This window comes from Thunnus thynnus, chromosome 13, assembly GCF_963924715.1.
Source record: "Thunnus thynnus chromosome 13, fThuThy2.1, whole genome shotgun sequence".
Lineage (NCBI taxonomy): Eukaryota > Metazoa > Chordata > Actinopteri > Scombriformes > Scombridae > Thunnus > Thunnus thynnus.
Window position 1 is genome coordinate 8205477 of NC_089529.1, and position 14680 is coordinate 8220156.

At 37.8% G+C, this 14680-nt stretch overlaps 1 protein-coding gene across 1 annotated transcript in view; it reads right to left on the minus strand.

Moving 5' to 3' along the window:
- The window catches only part of nlgn2b (neuroligin 2b), a 148236-nt gene that overhangs the window by 29197 nt on the left and 104359 nt on the right, over positions 1 to 14680 (minus strand). The window contains exon 7 of the mRNA XM_067607619.1: positions 616 to 801. Within this exon, the coding sequence (XP_067463720.1) occupies positions 616 to 801 (186 nt within the window). The remainder of the gene's footprint in view (positions 1 to 615; positions 802 to 14680) is intronic.

Genomic DNA, 14680 nt, shown 5'->3' on the forward strand with positions numbered 1-14680 from the left:
AAGCCCCTATAGTATGATACTATATATATACGGTATATAACAATAAAAATAAATAACAAAAGTGCTCATGATGCTTTTCATTTTAAGTTAATGATATGAAAGTCAGTAACATACAGTATATATTGTATCTATTCCTAATGCCTTGTTCTGACAGGATTAGTTTTATTGGAGAAGAACAATTTTGTCAGTGCAGTTCAGTGAACTTAGTCCCATGTGGAATGACGTTATTTGGGATTATTACAGTGCCTGTGTCCCAAGGTGAGTAATGGTTTTATGGCAAACAACCTACTGTTTTCATCCATCTGTCGACTCTAGCACTGTCCAGATTGAGGAGTCTGGTTTTCTTTCAAACTACTGAATCTTTGCAGTTTTGTGTATTTATTGAAAAAAAACTATATTGCTGCAAATAGTGGGTGACTCATTTCTGAATATTGCATCCCTTCACTTGGGGAATAATATATATATACCATATACTTTTATCTGGGTTAGGCTGTCCATTGAAATTACTAACATACTCTGTAAAGAAATACACTACCCACACTGTCCTGAAATGTTAATCCCTTTTGAGCAGGGTATATGACTATGAATGTGACAATGACAGTGACAGAACCTTACCCTCGGAGTGGTGGGAGAGGATGAGAAGGTTCACACAGGCGGCACCAGCTCCCGAGCCAAAGATGGTGATTCTCTCTGGGTCTCCTCCAAAGTGGCCAATGTTTTCATTGAGCCAGCGCAGGGCCTGGATCTGGTCCAACAAGCCATAGTTCCCCTTAGCAGACTGGTTCCCTGTGCTCAGAAACCCTGCAGGGTAAATTAGACAAACACAGAGAGGAAAAGAGAGAGTAAATAACACAGTTTACTGATTATGTGCGAAGAGAGGAGCAGGGTGGAAATTCAGGGGCACAGGATAACATAATCCTGTGCATTCATTGTTTTAAAAAAAAATCCCACATAAACAGAAGATGGCATCCTGTCATTGTCAGGAACTTCTCAGCCTCCAACTCATTGCAAGTCTGAGGAGATTTCACATGGTGAGCTTGCCAAATTACTCATTTTTAATACCCACGCTGGAAATACAACACAGTTAAGAGAACTTGTCTGCACAGAGAGGAGGAGAGCAACAGAAGGCATGTTTCACCTACTTCCAGGACACGCATTTACACAGTAGGTGCACACCCACAACAAGATAAAATAAAATGAACAAAATGTCACCCAAACATTCACACACACACATACACACGCATAAAATCCTTTGTTCTTACAACAGTGAATTACAGTATATTACATGTTTCATGCAGCACCAGGATATTTCACCCTGCAACCAGTGTAGCTATTCATATTTTTGACAGTTCAGATAACTTAAATACTCAGAAAACACCTAAGTTGATTTCAGAAAACTGCATGGTCATCAGATTAGGGGCTGTGGGGGTAGAGGATGTAATGAAAAAGAAAAAAAAATTCCCCCATCTCCTAGGTGGCCAACTCAGCTCTTTATTTTCTCATGTTAAACACACGATATGTAATTTTCTGCCACTAGGGGTCTCTCAATCAAAACAATAACAAAATACAGAGTTTGATTGACATCAGGAAGTGGTGTGGGATCATGGGAGTTGTTGTCTTCACTGGTTGTTGGTTTTTGGTTTCTTTGTCACTTCCTGTGTGTAAATTGCATGGATTTCCAATAACTGACACCAGACCTTCACTTTGCAACAGCTAAATGTGCTGTAACTGATTTTTTTAGTCACTTGGGAGCAGTGGAAACAAGCTGTAAACACAACATTGACCTATTTTCACCTCTTAAATTGATATGGCTAACTTGTTAGCTAGCAGTTGCCTATTTACATATTCAGCAGATACATTATAGAGAAACATTAGAATTCATTTGGAGTCATGTTTCTGGCCACTTGAACAATGTTAAGTCCAATACTTACTCTCCTTTTAGCTCTGTTTTTGGTCTCCACCAACTCCAGAGTGAAATGTCTAGCTCCTTAGCTGCTAAATGCTTTGCTATGTTCACCAGCTAGTCACTAACTTTGTTAATTTGGTGCTAGGTAGCGTAACCAAAACAGTAAAGTTGCAGGTCAAAAACCAAAACAATGAGTTGAAAGATACTATAAAGTATATATAGTAGTAATATATGTGGTTGTGCTAATATTAAAAATGTTGATACTGTACTGTAGCTGCTTTCAGGAAGATGGAGCTGTCTTCCCTTTCTCCAACCATAATTTGTGACTTCAGTGGGGAATGGCTGGACACTGTCTCATCTTTACTAGTGAAGATTTAACAGCTAGTACACAAGTCATCCATTGACAGAAATCAACAACCCCACCTACTGACTTGTTTGTCAGATACTTGCTTTCAAGTCAAGTCAATTTTATTTGTATAGCCCAATATCACAAATCACAAATTTGCCTTAGGGGGCTTTACAATCTGCACAGCAATACAACATCCTCTGTCCTTAGACCCTCAATTAGAATAAGGAAAAGCTCTCTAAAAAAAACCCTTTAATGGGGAAAAAAATGTCAAAAACCTCAGGAAGAGCAACAGAGGAAGGATCCCTCTCCCAGGATGGACAGACGTGCAATAGATGTTGTGTGTACAGAACAGAACAAGAAAGACAAATTACAGAAATACAACATGGAAAACAGAATGACAAAATTATAATGAATTTCAATTTTTCAATTTTCAATTGATCAAGAGGATGCTGAGCAACTTCCAGGTTCTGCCAAAAAACGAACAGCTTTAAACAGACAGTGTGTGTGGTTTGAACTGAATACTTGTTCAGAACTTGGACGGCAGACAGTACTTAACATGTACTGCTCTATATAAGGACACCACCCTGTATGTCACCTGTGCTATACGCTTATTTTTGCGAGGATATGTACAGTATAACTCAGTATACACATGGTATATCACTATTAAGCAGTATATTCTAAAAGGGCAGTGGAAGAGAAGTGGGGCAGCTATAAAGCACAGTAAAGGGAGCAGAGAGACAGCTGTTAGAAGAGGACATTCAGCACGTTTTCAAGTGTGGTGAACAGCAAATTATGTTTTATTGTTCATGATTATAATGTGAGTGGTGGTGATGATGATGATGGTAACAGCAGTGATGATAACCTGCCAAATTGACCTTTCTACGACAATCATCGTGACACACGTGTGTCTCATTCCACACTCTTACACTACAGTTAACGGCACTTTAAACCTGGTGTGTTTTTGGTGTGTTAACCTAGCAATTATGATTCATATTACAGTGTCCAAATCCTTTGCTTTTATCAATGTGGTTATTCGTTGGGGTTCATGTTTGGACAAGGTTTATTGTAGTCAACCACTGAGAAATATGAGAATGATATGCAGTGGTTATTCATATTTTTTCCTCATTAAAATTGTTTTGCATGTGTTCAACAGTTTAAACTACATACATTTTTGCCAATAATCATTTCTCACATTTAACGAGAGGAAAAAATAGATTCTTATGGTCACTTAAAAATATCCCATCATATAGAAGAAAAAAATGACAATTTAAAGTTACATTATTGGGGGGGACCTGCAGTTTGGAAAATATATAGTAGACACAGTTTTCACTAGCTCCTATTATCAAGTTACAAAGTTTAAAATATTAATCTATTTTTCTGTCAGCAAAAAGAGCATTTGTTTGTTACTGTTTGATAACTCTAACAAATTGCAAAAGATACCTAAATTGGGGAAACAAGCCAAGAAGGAAAATGAAGAAGATGAATCAGCCGGAGCAACCGCTGCTAACAATAGCATAGCAATGACATCTCCAAGCTACTTGCCGAACACAGGTCAACAAGGGGAATAGAGGGGTGGGATGCAGGAGGAGGGTAAACTGACCATAGGTTCTGTTATTGTGTTTTTCTCTGTTTCTTTTTTTTGCCTTTCTGTCTTTATATTTTTTCTTTGCAGTCTGTTTATTCTGTTCTATTGATTATCTTTTTTGTTGGAGCAACTACTTTCATCCACTGTTAGTAGCATAGTTTAGCATAGCTTTGCGGCCTCACTTCTTACAGACCCCCTATATGGCTGGTCATCTTGATTTTATTAGCTGGAATATCAAGGGACTAAATCATCCAGTATAAAGGAGTAAAGTTTTGGCTCACCTTAAGCAGCTGAGGGCAGGTGTGGCCTCTCTTCAAAAGACCCACTTGAATGATGCTGACCTATGGCACTTGGGCAATAGATGGTCAGGGCAGCTTTTTCATTCTCAGTTTTGGGCCAAGGCTCAGGGCACAGCTATTCTCATTGATAGGAGTATTACATTCAAACCATCCAATACTATCTCAGATAAAAATGGGCGTTTTATTATTGTCTTGGGAAAACTTTATAGCAAGGCTGTGACTCTGGCTAATTTGTATGCTCCAAATTTGGATGATGTTCTTTTTTATAACAATTTTTTGAACTCTCACTCATTAATTCTCAGAGGGGATTTCAACTGTTTCTTAGATGCAGTCTTAGACCGCTCCTCCCCCAAACCCACCTCTCTTAGTAAATCTGCTAAACTCATTAAGCTTTCCTTGTAGATTATGGTCTGTCTGACCCATAGTGTTTTATACACCCTACAGGCAGAGAGTATTCCTTTTTCTCTCATGTTCATCGGATCTACAGCCGCATAGATTACTTTTTCATAGATAATAATTTTCTTCCTAACTTAAGATCATGTGCCTACCGAAGTATTGTAATCTCAGACCATTCACCTCTTGTTCTTTAACTAGCTTTCCAAAATTCTAAATTTACAAGGAAGCACTGGAGATTAGACCCACTGTTGTTGAATGATGAGCACTTTCTTGCTCATATTTCCACTCAGATTTTTTTTTAAGTACTAATGTAACTGGTGATGTCTCCATTAAAACTGTATGGGAGGCCATGAAAGCAGGAAAAATAATTTCTTTTGCTGCGTTTAAAAATAAATGCTATGAGGCAGAAACAAATTGACATTTCCAATCAAATTCTAAGTTTAGACAGATCATAGGAAAACTCTCCCTCACCTACAGAAGAGGATTAGGGCCACATGTGAAAATAATAATTAATCTATATTATATATATTATTTGATATAATTATCAAATAATATATTTGAGTTCTGAGTTTAAAGTCAGAATTCTGAGTTTAATCTCAGTGAATAAGTTCTGTAGGGTATGGGGCCCTTTCCTATCCTTTTTTAGGGAAACTGAGAAGCTTTAGTAAGTCTGATAGTTGCACAATATGCAACCACAAACACCCAGCCACACTGACCCAGCCTTGAGAAAACAATAGACCTCTTTCTTTTTAACCAATGATAATGACATAATGATGACAAGAAACCAAAGTATGATTAAACTTTGATCTGGAGATAGTAGGATTACCAAATTTATAAGAAAAAAGCTGCTCTCTACTTCCATAGTGCAGTTTTTAGTGTTGGATGGATTATTAAAAACATAAACATAAACTGGCTTATAGAGAAATCTTGTTACCTTCAATCATATTAGTGTTGTAGCAGAAATATTTCTGTGAGAGGATTACTTCCAGTAATCAAGATATACTGTAGTTTGTAGTTACTGTGTAATCGTGTTATCCTTAGATCATCCTGGCAAATGACTGGCTCTTAGCCTGATGTGACATTGACCTGATAACGTATCAGCACTGACCTGTGCGTCTTATAAAAACCATAGGCATGTGTGGACATGTCTGCTCTGTGGCTGCCCGGCCGAGTGCTGAGCTGCCTGCCACAGTTGCCTGGCAACTGTCCAGAGCTTCAGGCAAAATGATATGGACAGACACTCACAAAAGCACTTGCATACACACATTCAAGCACTTACATATTCAAGTACACAAACAGCTGCATGCACATGAACACACACACACAAAACTTAGTCAACGTACACACGCACACTAGCGCCTCCTGCAGTTCTCTATGCAAGGGTAACATGAAGAGAGGAAATTTGGTTTATCGTCCACCACTGATGATAAGTCAAACAAATTCCCTCTTCTCCTCTCTTTCTCTTCCAGTAAGTTTTCTTTCTGATCCCCCCCCCTCATCTGCTGAGTTGGGCTTCCTACTGACTTTAGCGCTGAGAGCAGCAGTTTATGAGGCTGAACTCATGCATATTCAACACTTGCTTTAGGTAACGGCCAAGGAACTGTGAGGAGAGTCATCAACCTTTAAGTAAAGATACAGGCTGAAGACAGTGAAAGGAAATGAGGAGTAGTGAGCAACTGATGGAGGGAAATTTGAAACAGAAACATTTACAGTATATTGCATCACGCAGTGTCCTATAAGAAAGTCCCCCAAGAAAACAAGATAAGTGCTACTTTCTCTCATATATCTTCCCTGACAAAGGTACAAAAAAGTATATTTTGTTAAATCATGAAAGCATAATGCACCCTAACAACAAATGCAAAAAATAGTAGGAGCACTAAGTTGTTCCTCTAATGTACACTGATGATATGAGTCATAGTAAAAGCCATTATCTCTTATTGATTTTATATTGCATCTACAACAGGAAAATATATTAGTATAGTGTAACAGACATGTATCAAATTTTTTTTGTTTTGAGAAGAGAGGTATATTATCTAAAAAAAAATGGCTGCAGCTCCACATCAAGAGGATGTTCAGTATTTTGTGAGTATATTCAGTGTATGTGAATACCATCAAGTGAGCTTTATTCAGCACATCTTCTGTTATTGACCATCTGCACCATTCACAAATTCACGATTCAGAGCTGAAGTGCGGTCAGTCATCTGACTACTGGGACGGGAACATGCATCTGCAGAGTCATATTTTTTGAACAGAATGACTGCAGTGGGTCACTGAACATATTTCTGTGAACACAGAAGAAATAACAAGAGGAGAGGGAGGGAAGTGTGGCGGGGAGAGAAAGGGATAAAAAAATAAAATAAAATCCAGAGACATAAGACAGGTATTAAACTAAATATTACCCAAAGCTACTGTCAGATCCTAAATGACGTGAGAGGTGAAAGGAATACATTGAAGGACAGATTATATAATTTCACTGTGATGTCACACAGACAATGATGAGAGATGTCAAAGATCAGAGGGGAGATATTTCCTTTTTTATACAGTATACACAGAAAAAGTGATTGAAGAGAGGAAACAAAGCAATGTTTCTGTATATATGAGTCACTAAATTAATCAAGAAAAAGTAGAGAGAGTAGAGAAAAAAAATGTTAGCAGATGGTGAATGTCTCCTGCTCACTGAAGACTACAGAATCTGTTTTGATGATTAGAATAAAGTAGATTTGATCACTCTGTATTGTGGCAACCTTGGGGATTATCAACTGTGTGAATGTAACTGTGGATAAATATGACAAGACAAAATAAACATTACCTTTATCTCTACTGTATGGAAAAAAATATTGATAACATCTAATTTTAAGTTTTTAAAAGGTCTGCTTGAAAAATAGGGTGATTTTTAATGATTATATTTTCCTATTTAATATTTGAGTGAGAGTGTAGAACCCCCTGAAGGCTGAATTTTCTTTTTTTCCCCCACAGTTTAAACATGTCTTATGATTATTTCCATTCTTTGATTCAAAGATCTGCTGTACTTCACCTCTTGAACATTCTTTTTGGATTATCAAAATCTTTTACATGAAATCTGTTAAATCTCTTTGTTGGCACTGGAAGTTCAATCTGAAGACCTGCTGGCAGGTCCATTTCAATTATATATCACTCTGTATGTCAAGTATACCCAGAAATGAAATTATATTGTAATCGGGCTTCCTCCTGCTGAACTAATGTGATTTCAGTACACCGCCCATAGGCTTCCAATGTCATTGTATTTATTACCTTACTTATCTCACTCAATTTTTACTCTCAAAGGTCCGTTCAAATGGTACCAAGCTGTGCAATAAAACAAAGCTGTCATGCGAATTTGAAAAGCAATGCTTCAAACGTCACACTGGCACAGAGACGTTTCAAAGCTTCTCAAGAAAGTTCCATTTCAGAAACAACTGATCATTGATCAAAACCGCTGCCAGACAGAATAAAAAAAAAACTGATTGTCTCAAATAAATTCAAAACATTAATCCGGAGCCTTGTTTGCAGACAGAACTTTTAATCATGACCTTAATGGCACAGACACAAAGCTGTTTTAAGTCATGATATATATACTCATTAATCTTATTTGCTGTTACACATATCCACTCAACTCTTCATGTGATAGTTAATGTGCCATAACTCTTGATAAGTATTATGTAATTGTACATTTATTATAGCACATTAGTAGTATTAATTATTATAATGTGGATTTTATACTAGCAGTCCCTACTTACTGGTGACACTAGAGGTTATTGGTGAGTCATATTAAGGAATGATAGCATGGCATTTGAGTAGATTATCTGATTACCTTTAGTCAACCCTGTTGTTACATAGAAATGGTAAGTTGGAAAATCACTGTCATGTCAACAGTAAAGGATACCAAATAATGCCCTTGCAAATCAAAGTCATCAACTAAGAAATCACCTAATTAGACATTAAAAACAAGGACCTTCCATCTAATGTTATATACGTACATGCTATAATATACAAATGCACCTGTAAACAGATGCTTTAAAATAAATTGAGAGTCTCTTAGCAGCATGTAGTGGTGTGGAAGGCAGATGTTTAAATTACACTGGAGACCTTGAAAATCTGAGTTTGATTTTGACACTTCACTTTGTGATGTGTAAGATGTTGAGCATCAAGTATGATTAGCTGCGTTGATTATCTTCCCTGTGTTTGATTGGTCCAGCTGTGCATCTGGCTGTCAGCCTGGGAGGCAGATTGATGTCAGTTATGGTCAATGTACCTATAAATCATTAATGCTCTATGTGAGCTTTGCCTATATGAGGGAAGCACCTGCTCTTAGAAACAATAATGTCATCATCACACTCCTTCATTAGATTATCACAATCACACATGCAATGAGGCCCAGATGGCAGATGAAGTATCAAACACACTGTAGCTCTTTCTGCGAATGGAACAAATCATTTCTATTCTTCAAATTCAATGTGTAGGTCTAAATTCTTGATTTGCATGTGAACCTAGCCACAATCAGAATGACACTAAAGCAAAATGATTTGAGCTATCATCACAGTCAGTGCACTATAGGCAAAATGAGGGAAAGAAGTACTCACGATTGCCTGCAGAGTGGGAAGATTGTGGCTCTGTGCAGGGAGTGGGAGGTGTGTTTCATTTGTATTTAGGAACAGCTGAGTTGTGAGAAGGCAGCAGGCTGAAATTAATTGACAGCAAAATCTGCGCCGGCTAAAAATACTGTTTATGTCACATTTAAAGGGATGTTTTTGAGAGCAATGGGCAACATAATTTGAACTGATCCCTAAGGTTCACTGAGCTAAGTGGTATTTGTGGATGCACTGACACTGTTTGACATGACTTATGCCAAAAATATTTTCATGTGAATGGGCTTGTAAAATTATATTTATTGAGTAATGTGTAAAATTATGTTTACTTGTGTGTTGCAAACGGGGTACGTGAGCACAACATTTTTGGATACACAATTTTTGTTGATCAACCTGTACTTGATAGGCAAACCAACTGAACAGACTGCAACAAGCTGGCAAGTTAGTGCTTTAAAATATATATAAAAAATAATTATTATGTGTAGTAATAGTAGTAGAATCAATATTATAGAACAGAGTATGGACAAATTACAAGAAAATATGGTAGTTACAGGGTTTAAAATAAATTATTAAGTATTATGAAGAGCATGAATTACAGTTATATTTTAAGGTTTACTACAAAACTGTTGAAGATAACCAGAAAATAATCACTTCCTTCAACAAAACTTATTTTGCAATATAAGTGGCATATCTGATAGCTTGAGATATTCTATGTCAAGATTATCAATATGTTTCTACTCATTTAAACAATGCCATATGAAATTTTGTGGTATTAGACATATCTCTGTAACTACAGTATATTCTTATCCCAGTAAGCTCCGCTACCATCTGCTACAAAAAGGGTTCAACTACATGTGCTCGAGTTTTAACACTCATACAACAAATATAGGCGACTAAACAAGGCTTCAATCTTAAAGCTACTCTCAATAATTCTATATTAACAACGGATGAAATAACAAAGTGTACTGTGAAAGAGGCCACTCATAGCGATGAGCCCCGAGAGAATTATCACTCAACTGTGCAGCTCTATGAAGCATTTTAGCATCTCTAAGCTCACTGCTTTGGTTTTTACAGCTCCGCAACCTCACTGTTTAGGTTCAGTCTTACTGCTCAGCACTGAACGACACAAGCATTTAGTAGTTAAGAGACAGATATTTCCTCGAGTAGTTGGTGGAGACCAAAACAGAGCTAAAACGAGACTAGATGTTAGACTTGCATTTGTCAGGTGACCATAAACACAATTAAAAATGAATGCTTATGATGGTCCATGTCTGCGTAAATAAGCAATGACTTGTTAACAGGTCAGCCAATAACAACTTTAAAATGTGCTCAGGGTTGTGAATGCTAATGCTAATGCTAGTGTGACGCATATAAATATCACATTTCTGTTTATGTTTTATGTAGTTCTAAAGAAGATAAATGTATTCCATTCAATTTTGCTGTTGGTTTATTTTAAGTTTCGATGGACTTTTATTCAGTCTTCATGGACTTGTTAATTTGTTGCAATACCAAAAAAGGTCAATAGGTGGCAGCAGGACATTGGACAGCTGACCGGAATTCTGTTTTGTGATCTTGTTGGCAGTGAAAAATCAATGCAGCAACAATGTTTTTTTTATTTTTATTGTCTGCTCATTTAACCTTTTTCATAAGAACAACAGTTTGCATGGGCGCATGCCTGGGACCTTCAACACTTGTTGAATGAATGCCAATTCAAATGAATGCTAATGTTGCTCAGTGTCTGCTGGATGTGTAAAGAGGCAGCTGTATACTAACACATACACCATTTAAACTTTTTTTAACCTGGAAATATGAGTGTTGTATTTACAGTTTAAAAATGTAATCTGTAGAACATAAATCAAATAGATTTTTTTATGGTGGCAGCATGTACAAAACCCGCTTTGTTTTCAGAATATTAAGAGCAAAATTAGTTTGTTTTGAAACCCTATTTCTATCTCCCTGAGACAAACGTTGTGAGTAACTGAGTAATGTTCATTAAAAAGGATCATCCAGTGCAAATGTAAATATGAAAAGTACATATTGGCAGGATAATCACAAAATAAATGTTAAATTCATAACTCCTTTTATTCAGAGTAAAATCTGTGGCTATTAAATGTGGTGATATTTACTACTGAATGCTCTAAGTTGCTCTGCACAAGTAAGGAGCTGAAATTGGGTAGAACGTGCAAAGAAGCGTTTCCAGAAGAAGCGTTTCATCTCTCTTCCTGAGGTGAAAAATGTTCTCACTCTCTGAGCCCACGATGGTGGGCCTTTCCCCAGAGTTCATTAATTAGTTAATTAGTTAATTAGTCAGAACAGATGGCTATGCAACACAAATTAGAAGGCTCTCTGGGCCTGGAGCAGGAGGAAGGTAGGAGAAGGTGAGCCGAGCAGCAATCTGAAATCTCAACTGTCACCGAACCTCTGAACCAGGCTGTGTGCAGCAGACATTTTCTTCTCATTCACCCATTTTATTCCACAACGACAGGGCGCATCATAAATTAATATGAAAATTCCAGACAGTGTAACATTTGCTGGAAAAATGACGCGTATGTGTCACACAGGAGTCTAAACATAAGACGCAAACCGAAATGCAAGTGTGCTGTGGTAACACTGCAGGAGCATTTATTTGAATGAATACTTTGCATCACTGCAGATTTTAAAAAAGCATTTCTGACGGTTTATTTTTAGACTGTTCCCATCTCCCCCCTTCTGTTTCCTTTTCCCTCACTGTCTCTCTATGATTCTCCCTCGCTCATCTGTCTCTATTCCCTGCTCTCTCTTCTTCCCTCATTCCTGACTCCCTATCACTCTCTTAAAGGCGCAGGCATTGTATGAAATGAGGTTGGCATGAGTAAGCTTCTGTGTGTGTGTAAGTACAGGATAATACTAAAGATTAGGACATAAAACTATTAAAATACGGTATGCTTGTGTTTCTCACTTTGGCTCAAATTCACAGTGTCAGAGAGGAGCGCTATTAAAAATTCAGAGGGATGGTGCATTATTCATATATATATTTTACGCACGGCACGCAACCAAATAGCACACACACACACACACTTACACACTGTCACATGCACAGGGAGAAATTGGTGTGCGCACAGGCAAACATGCATGCTGATGCTACACAAACATACAAACACACTCACACACACACACACACATAAGGATAATCGCCTTAGTACAGTAACCCATTTAAAGCACATCTGAGAGTGAGAGAGTGTGAGAGAGAGAGTGAGAGAGAGAGAGAGAGCACATATTCGCCCACATACCAAAATTTCCAACAATGTTAAAGGAATCCAGGACACTGCGTCATCCCTCATAATCATTCAGCAGGATCGCTCTCCATCTCTATGTGTGTGTATTTCGTATGTGTTTTAATGATTGCGTGTGTAGGTTTCAGCGAACTAAACATACTGTACAATGCATGAGTGCACTTCAGACATTTCAAACGTGAATCACAGCAACAATTTGGTAAGTAAACCGGGCCAGGGTTACGGTTTGGAATCAAGGTCGACGTGTCGGTGAAGGAAGCAAACAAAGACGCTTCCGAAGAAGCGTTTGGATCAGCGTGTAATTAAATATAACTTTCAGCTAACTTGATTTTCAAATTGTGAGCTGAATCTCATGCTCGACTTGTTAATGATTACGATTTTGTCTGACAGCTGTAAAAAAGACCACATAACGAGCTGAAATGGAGCAGGATGAAGCCGCGGGTCCAGGTCCTCGTTTCACGAACTCCCAGTTTGTCCTTGTTCCCGTGCCTCTCCACTGGCACTGTCAATAACGGCCTAGATCATGTTACCCTCTGTTAATACTCACTGCAACTCTTGGACGGCATCCTAAACTACTCCCATTTCTCTGTTTATCATTATTCTGATATGTTGAAACAGGCGTGATGCAATAAACAAGATCTGATTACCCAACCTGGCAACCGCAATGACTGACACAGATAGTCAGTGTGCAAACACCTCCAAAAGATGACGGCAAATGTAAATACTCGAGTCCACTGATTTCCAGCAGCACAAGGGCTGGGTGTACACACACACACACACACACATACACACACACACACACACACAAAAGGCAGCCCACACTCACAGGCCATGCAAGCACTGCAAAGCTCCAACAGAATGGACAAATAGAATACCCCTTAATCCAAAAATACACTGAAAGCAGCAGACACACATTTCAATTCTGTTTTCAATGGCTGAATGTACACCAAAGGCACTAAGTGGTCGACGGCGTCTCTGAAGTAGATTCAGATACTGGCTGTTTTCTCTGCAGAAGTGCACATTAATACAACAATTAATTAATTCATAAAATGTAATTTTCAGGCGAGGTGAACACAGTAAATACACTTGTTTGGGCTTTTTTTTTTTTATGAAATCCCTGCTACACAGAAATAACATTCAGTCAACAGTTAAAGGTTTAAGTGGTGAAGTCTGAGCAACTCTAATAGCACAAATGATATCTGAGGATTAACTAGACCTCATTGTGTACAATTACAAGACTGTGAGAAAACATTTCATAACTGTTCAAGGGTACAAAGGCTGTTATTGTACATGCACATGCTTCAAGGTCGCAGAGAAGTAAAAGTCTGTTAAAAAAAAAAAAGCTGTACGTTAAGAGTTCCTGAAACTTCCCCAATACTGTGGTTCAGGTTGTTTTTTGTTGCGTAAAGCTTCAGGGTGGGTTTGGATTTGATTATTTTCAAATGTAATGTAATGAGAAATTTGGTTGATATTGGGTTTGGGTCCTAGGTTTAGCAGTTCCAGATATTTTAGGCTAGATCAAGTCTTAAAGACACCAAAAGAGCCCAAAAGCATCTAAGGTGCTCTTACGAATCTTCTTAACCTTATATGTGGTTTCCCTAAAACATCATAACTTAAAGGGGCCATATTATGTTTTTTGTGATTTTCTGTTGTTTAAATATTGTTATGATGTCGGATATCTATGCTAAACATGGTCAAAGTTCCAAAACTTGTGTTTGACATATGTAGAAATACTCCCTGCTCTGAACGCTCCGTTTGTGACACTTTTTACAACCTTGCAGACAAGCTGACGTCAGATCGTCGTGCATGTCCATAAACGGTTGTCCCTTCCGTAGCCTTGGTTGCTAAGGTTGTTGCTAATGTTTTTCCATGTGTTGTTGTCCGTTTGCATATTTCAGATCAGTAGTGATGTTATGCTCAAAAGAGACTATTCGAAAAAGCATCAACCTTTCAAAGTGTTTCCATGCCTTGCTTCACCACGCCAAAAATCATGTGACCAGCCCAAACAAGGCCTCATTATGTCACACTCGTATTGGAGAGGTGTCGGACTGGTTTTGGATATGGGGTGTGCTTCTCAAACCGCTCCGATATCTAAAAACAGAGCTGTAGACTCTGAGAAGAGAAAAGTGATCAGCTTTAATAATATAGACTTTATTGAACAAAATAACAATATAGAAAACAATAAGACCACTTAAATTCTGACTAACTCAGATCTAATTCAGCCACACAAGTGCAATATCAATAGTTGCCCAGCAGATATCTCCATTTT